The 12,566-nt window shown below is 40.3% G+C and overlaps 2 protein-coding genes and 1 long non-coding RNA gene across 4 annotated transcripts in view; 1 reads left to right on the top strand and 2 right to left on the bottom strand.

Annotated features, from left to right (window-relative positions):
• Positions 1-12,566, top strand: part of LOC113007388 (inactive dipeptidyl peptidase 10) — a 434,773-nt gene that overhangs the window by 203,451 nt on the left and 218,756 nt on the right. The gene's annotated exons all lie outside the window — the stretch shown is intronic.
• Positions 1-12,566, bottom strand: part of LOC145421207 (uncharacterized) — a 72,574-nt gene that overhangs the window by 54,008 nt on the left and 6,000 nt on the right. The window lies entirely within an intron of this gene.
• On the bottom strand, positions 290-7,778 carry LOC145421160 (uncharacterized). Its single transcript, XM_080291014.1, has 3 exons — positions 3,137-7,778; positions 2,812-2,948; positions 290-2,725 (listed from the first exon to the last, which is right to left on the bottom strand). The coding sequence occupies exon 1, from the start codon at positions 7,776-7,778 to the stop codon at positions 4,380-4,382; it is 3,399 nt and encodes a 1,132-aa protein (XP_080147140.1). The 3' UTR covers positions 290-2,725; positions 2,812-2,948; positions 3,137-4,379.

Genomic DNA, 12,566 nt, shown 5'->3' with positions numbered 1-12,566 from the left:
ACAGGAACTCAATAGTGTGGATGCCTATTAAGGCATCCACACAACTAGAAAAATTTGCATTTCCTGCGAAAATGCAGTGTGGATGCTTAAAGCTGAAGCTGTATGCAAAAAGTAGCTGAAAAAGCTGAAAAGTTGCAGAAATTGTAAAAACTTTGCAGAATCAAAGGAACTTTGCTAAAATGGAATAACTTAGCAGAACTGCAATCACTTAGAGGAAACTGTAAAGCTGAAGCTGTCTGCTGAAAATAGTTGAAAATAGCTGAAGAAGCTGAAGAAATCAAAGTCAGTGTTTAAAAAGTTGTTGAAATTTTAATAACTTTGCAGAAGAACATCAAGTTAGCAAAAATGTAATAACTTAGCAGAAATGCAATAACTTAGAAGAAACATAACAATTCAGCAGAAATGTTGTAGTTTACCAGAAGCTACAACTTAGCAGAAATGTAATAATTTATTAAAAAATTAATAACTTGGCAGAAATATTACAACTTACCAGAACTGCTATAATTTTGCAGAAATGTAATTATTAGGAAAAAAATGTATACAGATAACAGCTGAAAACGATGACGTAACCTCAAAGTTACTTGTTTAACTGTGAAAAATGACCAGAAACATTAGAAAAGAAAGAAAACCAATTCAATTCAATTTATATAGCAACAAATCACAACAAAAGTCGCCTTAAGGCGCTTCATAGATACAGAGAAAAACCCAACAATCATATGACATATGACCCCCTATGAGCAAGCACTTTGGCGACAGTGGGAAGGAAAAACTCCCTTTTAACAGGAAGAAACCTCCAGCAGAACCAGGCTCAGGGAGGGGCGGCCATCTGCTGCGACCGGTTGGGGTGAGAGAAGGAAGACAGGAATACCAGCCAGCAGATAAACTGATGTGAAACAAAACCAAGGTAAAATTGCAGAATTTACACAGTTGGTGAAAGGTAAAAATGGCAACAAAAAACCCCCAAACAAACAAACAAAAAAAACAAACAAACAACATTTAGTTAATAAGTGCACAAGATGATTCGATGATAAATATGGTACCAATCTACAAAATACTGTCGAAATGAAGTCCACATTGTGATATATTTCAGGTGTGGAGAGTCACAGAGCTAAACAATCGATGTGCATATTTAAAGAATCAAATAAAGAACATTGTTGTGGAATAAATTACAGTGAATAATAATCACTGCCCTGCGTTAGAGAGTGACTTATGATGATGTATTAATTGGCTTAACTTTACCTCTAACAGCTTTTCACATAGTGCTGTGACCAGGGTGAAATCCATCATAAAGTAACTGTAAACAGTAGAACCATTAGCATGAATGTTATGGTTCTACTCTGATCAAAACTCAAGTCAGCTGTGTGACCTGATATAAAATGATAAAGAGGAACACATATAAATGACCTTTATGAACTTTTCAAAATGACTTTATATGTCTGACCCATTATCTATATATATTAGAGCAGATGTGGAAAACCACTGTTAGACCTACTCTATACTAACACAAACACAGTCAAAAATTCATTGCTAGTGTGACATGTGGTCCTTTTTGCCTTTGACCAATGATATGCTGGTTACTTGGACCAGTTTAGTATTTGCTGTCACAGAGGAATGTTAACCATAAATCCAAAAGACAAAACTGAAAAAATATGTTAATTGCAAACATGTTTTTGCTTAGTAAGAGGATTGAAATTACATGGAAACTGTCACCTTAAAGCCTCATTGTAAATATCATCACAAACAGATGTTTTCCACACGGTTAACAAAGCTCCACCACATCCAATCACTGCATATAAATCTAAAAGAAAACAACAACAAATAAAATGTAATTAACACAAGTGAAGTCTAAGGAGCTTGGAAAGAAAAGCGTCTGGACTTCTTTGAGTTCCTTGAAGACGTTTCACCTCTCATCCGAGAAGCTTCTTCAGTTCTAAGGGTCAATGGTGGAGAGTCCCAGATTTAAACCCAGTGGGAGTTTCCCCCCAAAGAGGGACAAAGAACCCCCTGATGATCCTCTACCTAATCACATGAGCCAAGGTGTGAAAGTGGGTGTGGGTCCCAATCAGCCAGGGTTTCGGGTGAGCTCATTGTGAAACCTGGCCCCACCCTATCATGTGATTTCCCGAGGTCAGGAAATCACCCACGCCCACTCCCAGGATGTGAGTGGACGTTACGGTGTCTGGGGAGGGAACTCAAAACTGGATTATAGATGGCAGACAGTTGGTGTCGTAAACCACCGCCTCTGTTTAAAGATGGTCGCTCACAGTGGACGTAAATGGCTTCTTTCACTCCTCCATCTGTCCAAAATGTGAACATTGGCATCCTCAAAGACTGACCTTTGTCCTTTAGATGCAGATGAACTGCTGAGTCTTGTCCCGTGGAGGTGGCTCTTCTATGTTGTGCCATGTGCTTGTGAAGTGGCTGTTTGGTCTCTCCGATGTAGAAGTCTGGGCATTCCTCGCTGCACTGTACAGCGTACACCACATTGTTAAGTTTGTGTTTAGGAGTTTTGTCTTTCGGGTGAACCAGTTTCTGTCTGAGTGTGTTACTGGGTCTGAAGTACACTGGGATGTCGTATTTGGAGAAAACTCTCCTGAGTTTTTCTGATACACCGGCTACATAGGGGATGACAATGTTGTTGTGTCTGTCTTTCTTATCCTCCCTCGCTGGTGTCTGATGTTCTTTTCTGTGAAGCTGGAATGCAGGCACACTGGACGAGCTTATTCTAAAAAATACAGAAAAAGGAACATTTTAGTTGTGTTAAGGCCTAAAAACTACAAATAAGTTATACAATGAACAATGTTGAAATACCTTATAGGTGCTGCAGGCCATATAACCAGAATCCAGAGCAATCTCACACTCACATGATGGTGAGGAAAGACATGAGCTCTGCAGTGAGGTTTGAATGTCTCAGTTGGAACACTGAAGAACTCAGAAGACAGCAATACCTGCACAGAGAGACAGAGTAGAAAAAGCATAGATTTGTAATCCATAATGTGAATTAAAACTCAAAAAGTGTCAACAAGTATAATCATTTGAGTGTGGAATTATTTATGCAATAAACAGGATTTAAATTAATTAATTGAATTAAAAAACACTGACATTTTTTTTTTAAATCAAAGATAAAGAATCATACCGCTCTCTGCTCTGAGGATCACTGAGCATCTCTGACAGGAAATACAGTTTCCTCAGTATGAGTCATCATTGATGGTCTCAGAGGTGTGTAGTGTGGCAGCATGATGATGGTCTCCAGATCAGGCAGGAGGTCAGGTGATGGGTGTGTCATCTTCTCCATTGAAGACACACTGGTATGGCAATTCATAACACAGCAGTCTCCTTGTGGCATGTAGTTATCTGTGCAGTCCAGCACTGATGGATCAGGTTTGGCTCAGCAGTTCATGAAGATGGTGTCTGAAAAAATATATCTAACAAAACACGTGCTTATAACACCACCCACCCAGCTCAGCCCCCAAGTGTCTATGTAATGCTGGTATGGGGTGTCGGTTACTAAGTCTAATTAGTGCATCAGAAAGCGGGGGCTACACCTAAAGCCCACACTTTTTGATGTCTTTGTTTATTAGCAGCTTTTTCCAGCTGCTCAGAGAATTCTGACTTGGCCTTTATCCACCCAAACCCAAACCCACCCGGATAAAGGCCAAGTCAAACTCACACACCATACCAGCATTACATAGACACTTGGGGGCTGATCTGGGTGGGTGGTGTTAAACTGTAGTCGGGAACTTTCAGAAAACTATCCATTTACTTCTAAATCAGTTTTTATACATATTCTGTAAGCTGTACTAATGTTTTTCTCTACATAATGTATCATTATAGACATCTCTGGTAGCGTAAAGATAGTTTATAACTTTTGACATTTTTTACCTGTAAAACATGATAAGCAAAACCTCATTCATCACAAAAACTTTTGATTCTACAAAAGCTACTATAATCAAGAAAATATAATTGTCTGTATTTATTCATGTGAGCCATAATAAATACCTGCATTTATGTGGGATTTATTTATTTACTATTTCATATTTTCAAGCCCTTGGAGGGGAAGATCTCGTTTGTTGAGCTACATACGTCACAGTAAAAAGATTTAGTCATTTAAAACATGAGAATAAAAGAAATGATGTTGGTTTAATAAATGTTGCAGCACATTTCAGATCAGAGGTGCATGATAGCAGATGTTCTCTGCTCTGCATGAAGTTCAGCAATGATTTGGTGAAATGATTAATAACATTGCAATAAGAAAGGGTCTTCTGACAGACAGAGTAGGGAAGACCCTTTTTTCAATGAAAAATCTTTTTCATGCTCTACAATCAGTAAACTCTGTAACAAACATGATCTGTAATTGTTTCAAAACTCACCAGACGACTTCATGATTGGCTCGAGGACAGGACACAAAAGACAGGGTTGTGGTAACTGTAATATGATCTCAGAACACCTGAATACAGACATTTCTGTGGCTGAGAAATAAAAATGAGGTCAAGCAGGGTGTTCTTGTCTGTAGTGGCAGAAGTGATCAGCTGTGAATACCCTCTCGACTGAAACTGCTCCAGAATCTGTTTTCTTCCACTCTGCAACTGGTTTTCATTAAAATCTCCACACACAATGATTGGGTGACAGTCCATGATTTCAAGTGAATCTAAAAGACTTACCAGGTTTTGCATGAATGGTGTCAAACTGTAGTCAGGGGGTCTGTACACAACAGCAATGAGCGCAGGGAATGGAGCCTGAACCTTCAACACTAAAAACTCAAGATCAGTGACATTATGCAGATACTGTTTTACCTGAACCTGAAAATGATTCCTCAAATACACAACAACTCCCCCACCACTTCTGCTGGCCATGTGAGGAAAGTTTGTGTAGGACACATGTCTGTTGCGTTTAAACATGGTGTAGCCGTCCAAATGAAGACTGTCTGCAACAAAGGAGCCTTGAAGGTGAGACTCAGTGAGACACAAAACATCTGCTAAACACATTTCATGATGACTCTTGATGTCACTGATGTGAGATGGCAAACCCTCCGTATTGTGATGGATCAGTGTAAGAGTGTCAAGTCTGCTGGCTGTTTCTCTGACCTGAAGAAGAGGCATCATTTCCTCAACACTGGCTTGTCTCATGGTTTGGAGCGCTGCAGTTACCTCGGGATTGGCGTAAATCTTTTTCTCATCCAAGTCCTGCAAATAGAGTCCACTGAGAGACGTCACCCTGCTGAGAGCAACGTAAGCCATACCTGGTTCAAAAATGTTCTTCATTGAAACTACAGCTGTCTGTGTTGTAAGACCCTGAGTTTTGTGAATTGTGCAAGCGAATGCTAGCTTTACAGGAAACTGTCTGCGTACCGCTCCTTTAAACTTCAGACTCTCCTCTGCTCTCTCAATGTAAACAAGATCATCAGATGCTGCATTAGCACTGCGGTTGTGTCTCATAGGCTGCCGGTTGTCCATCCTGAGCCCCAGTTTAATTATGTGTCCATCATTTTCAGATCTCACCACCTTTATCAGTATACCAAAAGCACCGTTGACTAAACCGTTTAGTGTGTCCAAGTTTCTGGTCAGCATGACTCGAGCTCCTTCAGCAACATTCAGAGTGTCAGGTAAATCATTTCGCCCACCTGTAAATGGTTTGTCTCTTCGTTCCATTCTGCCTGTACATTTATCCTTCTGGAAATCGTCTGCATTGATGATTATGATGTTTGAATGAAGCTTCTTCAGGGTATCTGTGTTGTGGGATTCCACATTCTTGTTGGTGGCATAAATGTGTAAGACCTCAGTTGGACATTCTTCTGGTGCAGTCACAGCCTGTGACAGCAAATCTCTGTCGCACTGAGAAAGCTCATCTGTCTTTTCTTTGACTCTAATCCTGTTCAGCATCTCTGCAAAGGCCACATCATCTTTCTGACGCATGATCTCGGTTAGAGTGATCATCTGAAAATGCTCCTGCCATAGGTCAATCTGTTCTGGATCGTAAACACAGAGAGGTTTAGACTGTCGCACTGGTGGCAGCTGGTAAAAATCTCCAACAGCTAAAACTGACATTCCACCAAAAGGTCTCTGAGTGCCTTTGATTTGTTTCAGTCTTGCATCCACATAGGCAAAAAGGGGTTTTGAAACCATTGAAATCTCATCAATAACAATAATTTCAGCATTCATCAGCTCAGATCTGACTTCATCCAGTTGGTTACCAAGTCCTTGAATGGGTGGTTTCAGACTCCTGGGTAGTTTCAGTAGAGAATGTAACGTAGAGCCACTGATAGAAAAAGCTGCTGTACCGGTAAATGAAGTCAGTAAAACAGTTGGATTTGATATGTCAGCTTCTTCTGCATTAGCAGGCAGTCTGCTCAGGATCTTTGATGCTTCAGAATGAATACACTTAATCAGATGTGACTTTCCAGTTCCTGCACCACCGTTGATATAGAAGAAAAATGGATCTGGGTTCAAACCACAAACTCGCTGAATACACCAGTCTCTTATGGCATAGAACACGCAGGCCTGCTTCTGGTTCAGATTCTGATACATTACACGTACCACGGCTGGATCTACTGCAGGTTGTTCTCTGACGGCTCTGATCTTTGTTACAGCATCAGACTGACGACTGTAGTCGGGAACATTCTCCTGTTCGTTCTCATCATCAGAATGTCTCTCAGGAAGATTCTCATCACATTGCAGCCTCACAACTTCAGATTCAGGAGCAAGATTACACCATTCATCAATCACAACATCCCTATTTTGTTCAAACTCTTCCAGTGCACTCTCAATATCCTCAGAGTTCTTCTCATACTTGTCTTTATTTCTTTTCACAACCCTTTTCACAGACTCACTGTGGTCTGAACATGGAAGTCGTACAAAACCTGAGTTGTAGAAGGACTGATAGGTTTGGAACCCTTGTGGTTTCAGTTCCTGCTCTGATCTGTGTGGAAGGTAAAGTCTCAACAGTCGACCATAATATTGCTCAGGATCTTTTTCCTGTGAACAGTGGTAATACCTGATTATAGCTGGTTTATCATTCTTTCGCCTTTGTACAAATCCAAGCTGGTTTAGAAGAGGAAGCACATCTTTTCCTTCATTTGGACCACTCACCAACCTGCACAAGGCAGCAAAATCAGCCAGTGACATTTCCTCATATTCTGGGGTCTCAGGTCTGCATTTGTATTTATCACTCAAACTTGTCATCCAAATATTACAACTGTCATGTGTTGTGCTTTCCAGGAAGCTCATGGGCCGACTCATTTTTACTGGGTTATCATCTGTTGGTACAAATACAACACTGCGGGAACATTTTTTCATTTTTAGGCCACAGACTCGAGTCACACACTCCTGTGCGCTGATTTCTCTCTTTTTTGAGTAAGCCTGCATCACAGCTCTCATTTCATCACATTCATTGACGGTGTTCTTATCAGAGTTGTCAATAACTGTCTTCAGGTATTCAGAGAGGCCAGATTCTTTCTTTGTTATATATTTACAGAGGTATTCTATACATGAATAGGCATTCAAAATGAATGAGACATCTAAATTAGAGTTCCAGGCTTCAAGCAGGTCTGGGTTGTAATTGTTGATCCAACACTCATTTGGGTCACGTTTCAGAATCAGAGCTGTTTTCTTGTTTATGTCCTGGAGGCATTGTTCATACTCATCCATTGTTAAGTTGCATCGTGACAAAATCTGCTCTATGGTGAGGGAAGCAGCTTCAGGTTCCTTCAGCAGGTTCAACAAAGGTCTGAGTTTGGCTTTTGCAGCTTCAGTGTCTGAATCCTCATCCTGTCTCACAATCATTGTTCTTGTGGCTGGTGGTTTGGGAAACCCAAATCTACAACCAGAGTTCACACTCTTAAAGCATGTCTTTGTGTGGTTTTTGCTGTGCTTTTGTAGCTCAGTGACTTTTTTGTGCAGTTCAGGTTGTTTTTCTGGATCAGGGAGTTGAGCTGAGATGTATCTGTCCACAAAGTCACAGACAGTTTGGTCATCATCCACATCTGCTTCTACCTTTTCTCGAATCCACAGCAACATGTGTATATGTGGACTACCTCTGTGCTGGAACTCAACTCTGTAAAAGTAATCAATGATCTCACCAAGGGGCTGTGCAGGAGAAAAAAGCAAATCTCTGAACAAAGCCTCAACACGCTTATCAAACATCCGCATGGTGGTTACTGGATTTGATCTTAGAATTTCACACTTTTCTGACCAGTCCAGGGCTTCAAAATCAACCTCTTCACCTTGCTGTCTCTTTATTGCTTGAATCACTTCAGGCCATCTCATCTCAGCAGCAGAGAAAGTGACAAAGAACTGAGGTGTTCCTATTTGGCGAACCATGCTGAATAGATCTCTGGTAGTTTTCTGCCAGTAAGCTGGAGTTCCTCTGAGTGGCTGCATAAATCTGATTGCATCTTTATTTCTTACCAGCTTCTCTACTTCTGTCTTACTTTGTAACATTCCTGATGTGATTTTGCGTCCATCTTTCGTCATAGTTTTACCTTTCCTTAGCTGTATTGTCATGCTGGAATTAGCCAAGTGTATTTCAGTGACAAACTGTGAGAAAAACAGGTAATTTGTGTCTTTAGCAAATCTTGCATCAATGTTGAAAAGCCTTGACTTGAAGTATGCACTCGGTGTGAGCTTGAGACGTCTCATTTCATCCAGTGTATTCTGACCAGTAGGAAACTGCACAGGAAATGCCATGGCTTCCAAATGAGGAGTTCTGAAGAAGCTAACAGGATTGTTTCTTTCTGCAGGAGCCACACAATATGTGTTATCAGTGAAACAGAGAATCTCTTCTGAAATGTCAACAGGCTGCAGACAACTTTCTAGAGCAAAACCTCCATTGTTCAAATCACTTTCTGGTTCATCTGGATTTTGTTCCTCTGGTTGTTCATCACAGGATTGCATATTAATATCTTGGTCACTTTGAGACTCACTTTCACACAAAAGGGCATCTTTTTCATAGTTGTCAATTTCCATTAAATCTGCTTCATTATAATCATCACTTGCCATGCTGGCTTCATCACTGCTGTCATCATCAGGTAACGTTGGATCACAAAGCAATGCATCATCTCTGATAACAATATCTGTGTACTGTGGATGAATTTGTTTCAGTTTACGCAGAGCTTGAATGAGTTTAGACCAGGTGACAGTCTGGAACAGCTGATGGCCTTTGTAGCACAGTCGTCTTTTCAATTTCACCCTCATGATCTGTGATTGGCTTCTGATCCTCGGTAAAGAGTCAACTGTTTGTTGGACTTCAGATGGTACACACACCACATTACCACGTATGAGTCTCTGTCTCCCCTTTGGAAGAGGAATAATCTTAGCAAATGGTATGCATTTGGCAATCAGATGTCTCTCCAGAATGTTGAGATCACAAAGTTCAGCTGGAATATCCTGCAGTTCTAAACCATTAACAGCAGCAAGCCTGGGCATGCATCCACTTTTGAGGGAACTGTGACACGTGTGACAGATATACTCTTTTTTTCTCTCAACAGGAAAGCTGCAGTGATCATGACATGCTTCATCACACACATGAACATATTTACCAGTTAGACACTGATGAGCTACAGTCTGGTGTTTTGAGTAATTTTGTCTTTTGCAGATTTTCACCTGATTAGGAAAAGAAGCTTTTAGACAAACAGTACAAACATAAGATGGTGCTGACTTAATGTTTGATCTGAAACGAGATATGGCCTCATTCATTAAAGTGTTCTCTGGATGACTCTGTAAACTCTCAGCTGGTCGATGCATCTGGCGATATTTCCGTTTTATATTCATTGCACATCTGATATTATGCATCTGTCTGAAAGAAAAACCGTTCCAATATTTTACTCTCATTCGTTCTCTCATATTGTCCTTGTGTTGTTGCTGAAATTGTTTCTCTTCTCCATACCGCTTAGTCATGTAAAATCGTTTTTTCTTTTTAAATTCTTCGCTTTCTTTATATAGGTTATATACATATGACCTCATGTAAGCTTTATGTTTTTCTCTGAATCCAGCACAAGTTCTGTATATTCTTCTTATACGCTCCTTCTGCTTATCTCTGAATATGGGAGACTCTCTATATGTTCTTGTTACACGTTCCTTCTGCTTTTCTCTGAATATGGGAGACTCTCTATATGTTCTTGTTACACGTTCCTTCTGCTTTTCTCTGAATATGGGAGACTCTCTATATGTTCTTGTTACACGTTCCTTCTGCTTATCTCTGAATATGGAAGACTCTCTATATTTTCTTGTTATACGTTCCTTCTGCTTATCTCTGAATAGGGGATTGTCTTTATATGTCCTTATGACACGTTCTCTTTTTCTATCTCTAATTTCAGCACTTTCTCTATACATCTTTCTCAAATGTTCTTTCTTTTTCTCCTTATAGGTAGCATTTAATTTATACAGTTCATTTCTGTACAGAATCCTTTTCTGTCTGTGATCAGGATCATCAGACTTCCGAGCTGAGTTTTTTTTCTTTGCCTTGAAGCTTTCATCAAACCTGTACATCTGCCTTTCTTTCGTCTTCTGATTTTCCTTTCTCTGTGGTAGCTTTTGTTGGGTCAATAATCTTCTCCTCATTTTTTGCCTTTCATGTTTACTATATTTCAGCAGTTTATCTGAGAGTTCCTCTGTTATCTTAGTTGAACTGGAGGCACTGTTTGAATCATTCTGAGGAATAGAATCTGGTGTTACCTGAGTTTCTCTCACAGAGGATGCAGAGGTTTCCTTTTCAAAATAATCAGAAGGATAATGGTTTTTTCTGGGAGCAGCTGTCTCATTTGAAGAATCAACTCTGGATGACATTACTTCACTGGTTAAATCTTTGGTCACAGGTTTCCGTGTCTGCTCAGTGTATATTTCAGAGTTTAATTCATGAACACGTTCATTTAAAGCTGGTGCTGGTGCACTTGTAGCTGTTTGTCTGTATTCGGTGGTTTGATTAGCATCTCTTTGGTCAGCAGCGTTTTCACTGTGAAACTCGATGGGCTGTAGCTCATAAGTGCAGGTTGGTGCGATGCTGAACATTCTGTACAAACGTTTGATCCTGTCAATCATGTCATTAAGACGTGTGAATTTCAACATAACTGCAGTTCCACCACTTACACTTAGCGACAATGGCATACCAGTAGACTTACGTGGGTGAGGGTCAAAATATGCATATTCACCTGAATTCAGCCTGCTAACAGCGATGACTGTTCCTCCCATGACTAGCAAAGCATAGCGAACGTCTGAAGCCAAACACTGTAATCCCTGTTCAAGGCTCGGAAAGTGATCTGTACCATCAAATGTGCCGTAATGAGCAAACTGAGACATGTCGACTTGATACTCGTGTCTGCGGCTGGTAACAACTGAGGGAAGTTCATCGCAGGCTAGAAACACACTGTTCACAAACCTCAGTCTGGCATCTGAATAGACAGCATGGCCTTTGTCCAACACACGGTTTAGATCTGCTCTGGTAATAAATTCATCCTCATGTAAGAATGACAGGAAAACCAAGCTGTTAGCCATGCATTGCTGATTCCGGTACTTTCCATACCTAGGAGCGGCCTGGCTTCGGGAAGCACAGACGCTACTCACTCGTGGACTTTCACTGTTTGTAACCTGTACATGAGACTGTCCTGGAGCTTGTCCATCATGCTGTTTGTGTACAGTTAGCTGGGGTTCAGTCTGGATTACCTGCATAACTTCAGGCTCTGGGACAGACACTGAGGGAACACTTCTCTTTACCACATCTGCATAAGATACTTTGGCTGTCTCTCCATCATGCTGTGTTTGTACAGTTAGCTGGGGTTCAGTCTGGATTACCTGCATAACTTCAGACTCTGGGACAGACACTGAGGGAACACCTTTCTTTACCACATCTGCATAAGACACTGTGGCTGTCTGAACACTGCTCTGCACTTCTGTGCTGGGAAAAGCTGAAACACACACCTTTACCTGCTCACTGCTCTGAGAAACATTCACCTGTTCTTTCTGCTTTTGCCATCTAAGCTTTTGGGACTGCGACCTTTGACCTTTTCTTGGCATTTTGCTGAAGTACAATCTGGAGCTTATATGTGGTTATACACAAATATAAACAAAACTGAACCTTGAAACACAGAAAAACGTACAACTCCTCAAGTTACTGTTAAATCTGAGAAATGTACTATTATACTGTAAAATGTTTTTATGAATATATGAATAGATGTTAAAAAGCTGATTTGTACTCCAAATTCAAAATAAAGGAAATTCAAAGTTCTCTGGAAACAATTTGGTCCGTTTTATTGTAGCTCTTAGAAACTGTATAATTTTACTTATATTTTTTTTAACCAGACTGGTAAATAATTACAACTTCTATAAAATGATATGCAGAATAAATCTCAACAATCAACAGGCTATAATAAAAGTCTTAGCTCTTAGGGGAGTTTATGTAAATCTTTCAGATATCTAAAATTGAAATCAAATATATGGAGCTGTGGTGGTGTGGTGATAAGATGACAGGTGATGAGGATTCTTCAGCTGGATTTTCTGCAGCAGTCAGGAAACAGGAAGTCTGGGTCCACAGGCACTTCTCGATGACAATACTAACTGAATACTTACACTGAGTGACAA

This window comes from Astatotilapia calliptera, chromosome 16 (assembly GCF_964374335.1).
Source record: "Astatotilapia calliptera chromosome 16, fAstCal68.1, whole genome shotgun sequence".
NCBI classification, from domain to species: Eukaryota; Metazoa; Chordata; class Actinopteri; order Cichliformes; family Cichlidae; genus Astatotilapia; species Astatotilapia calliptera.
Note: the sequence above shows the minus strand (reverse complement) of the source record. Positions and strands in the feature narration are given on the sequence as shown.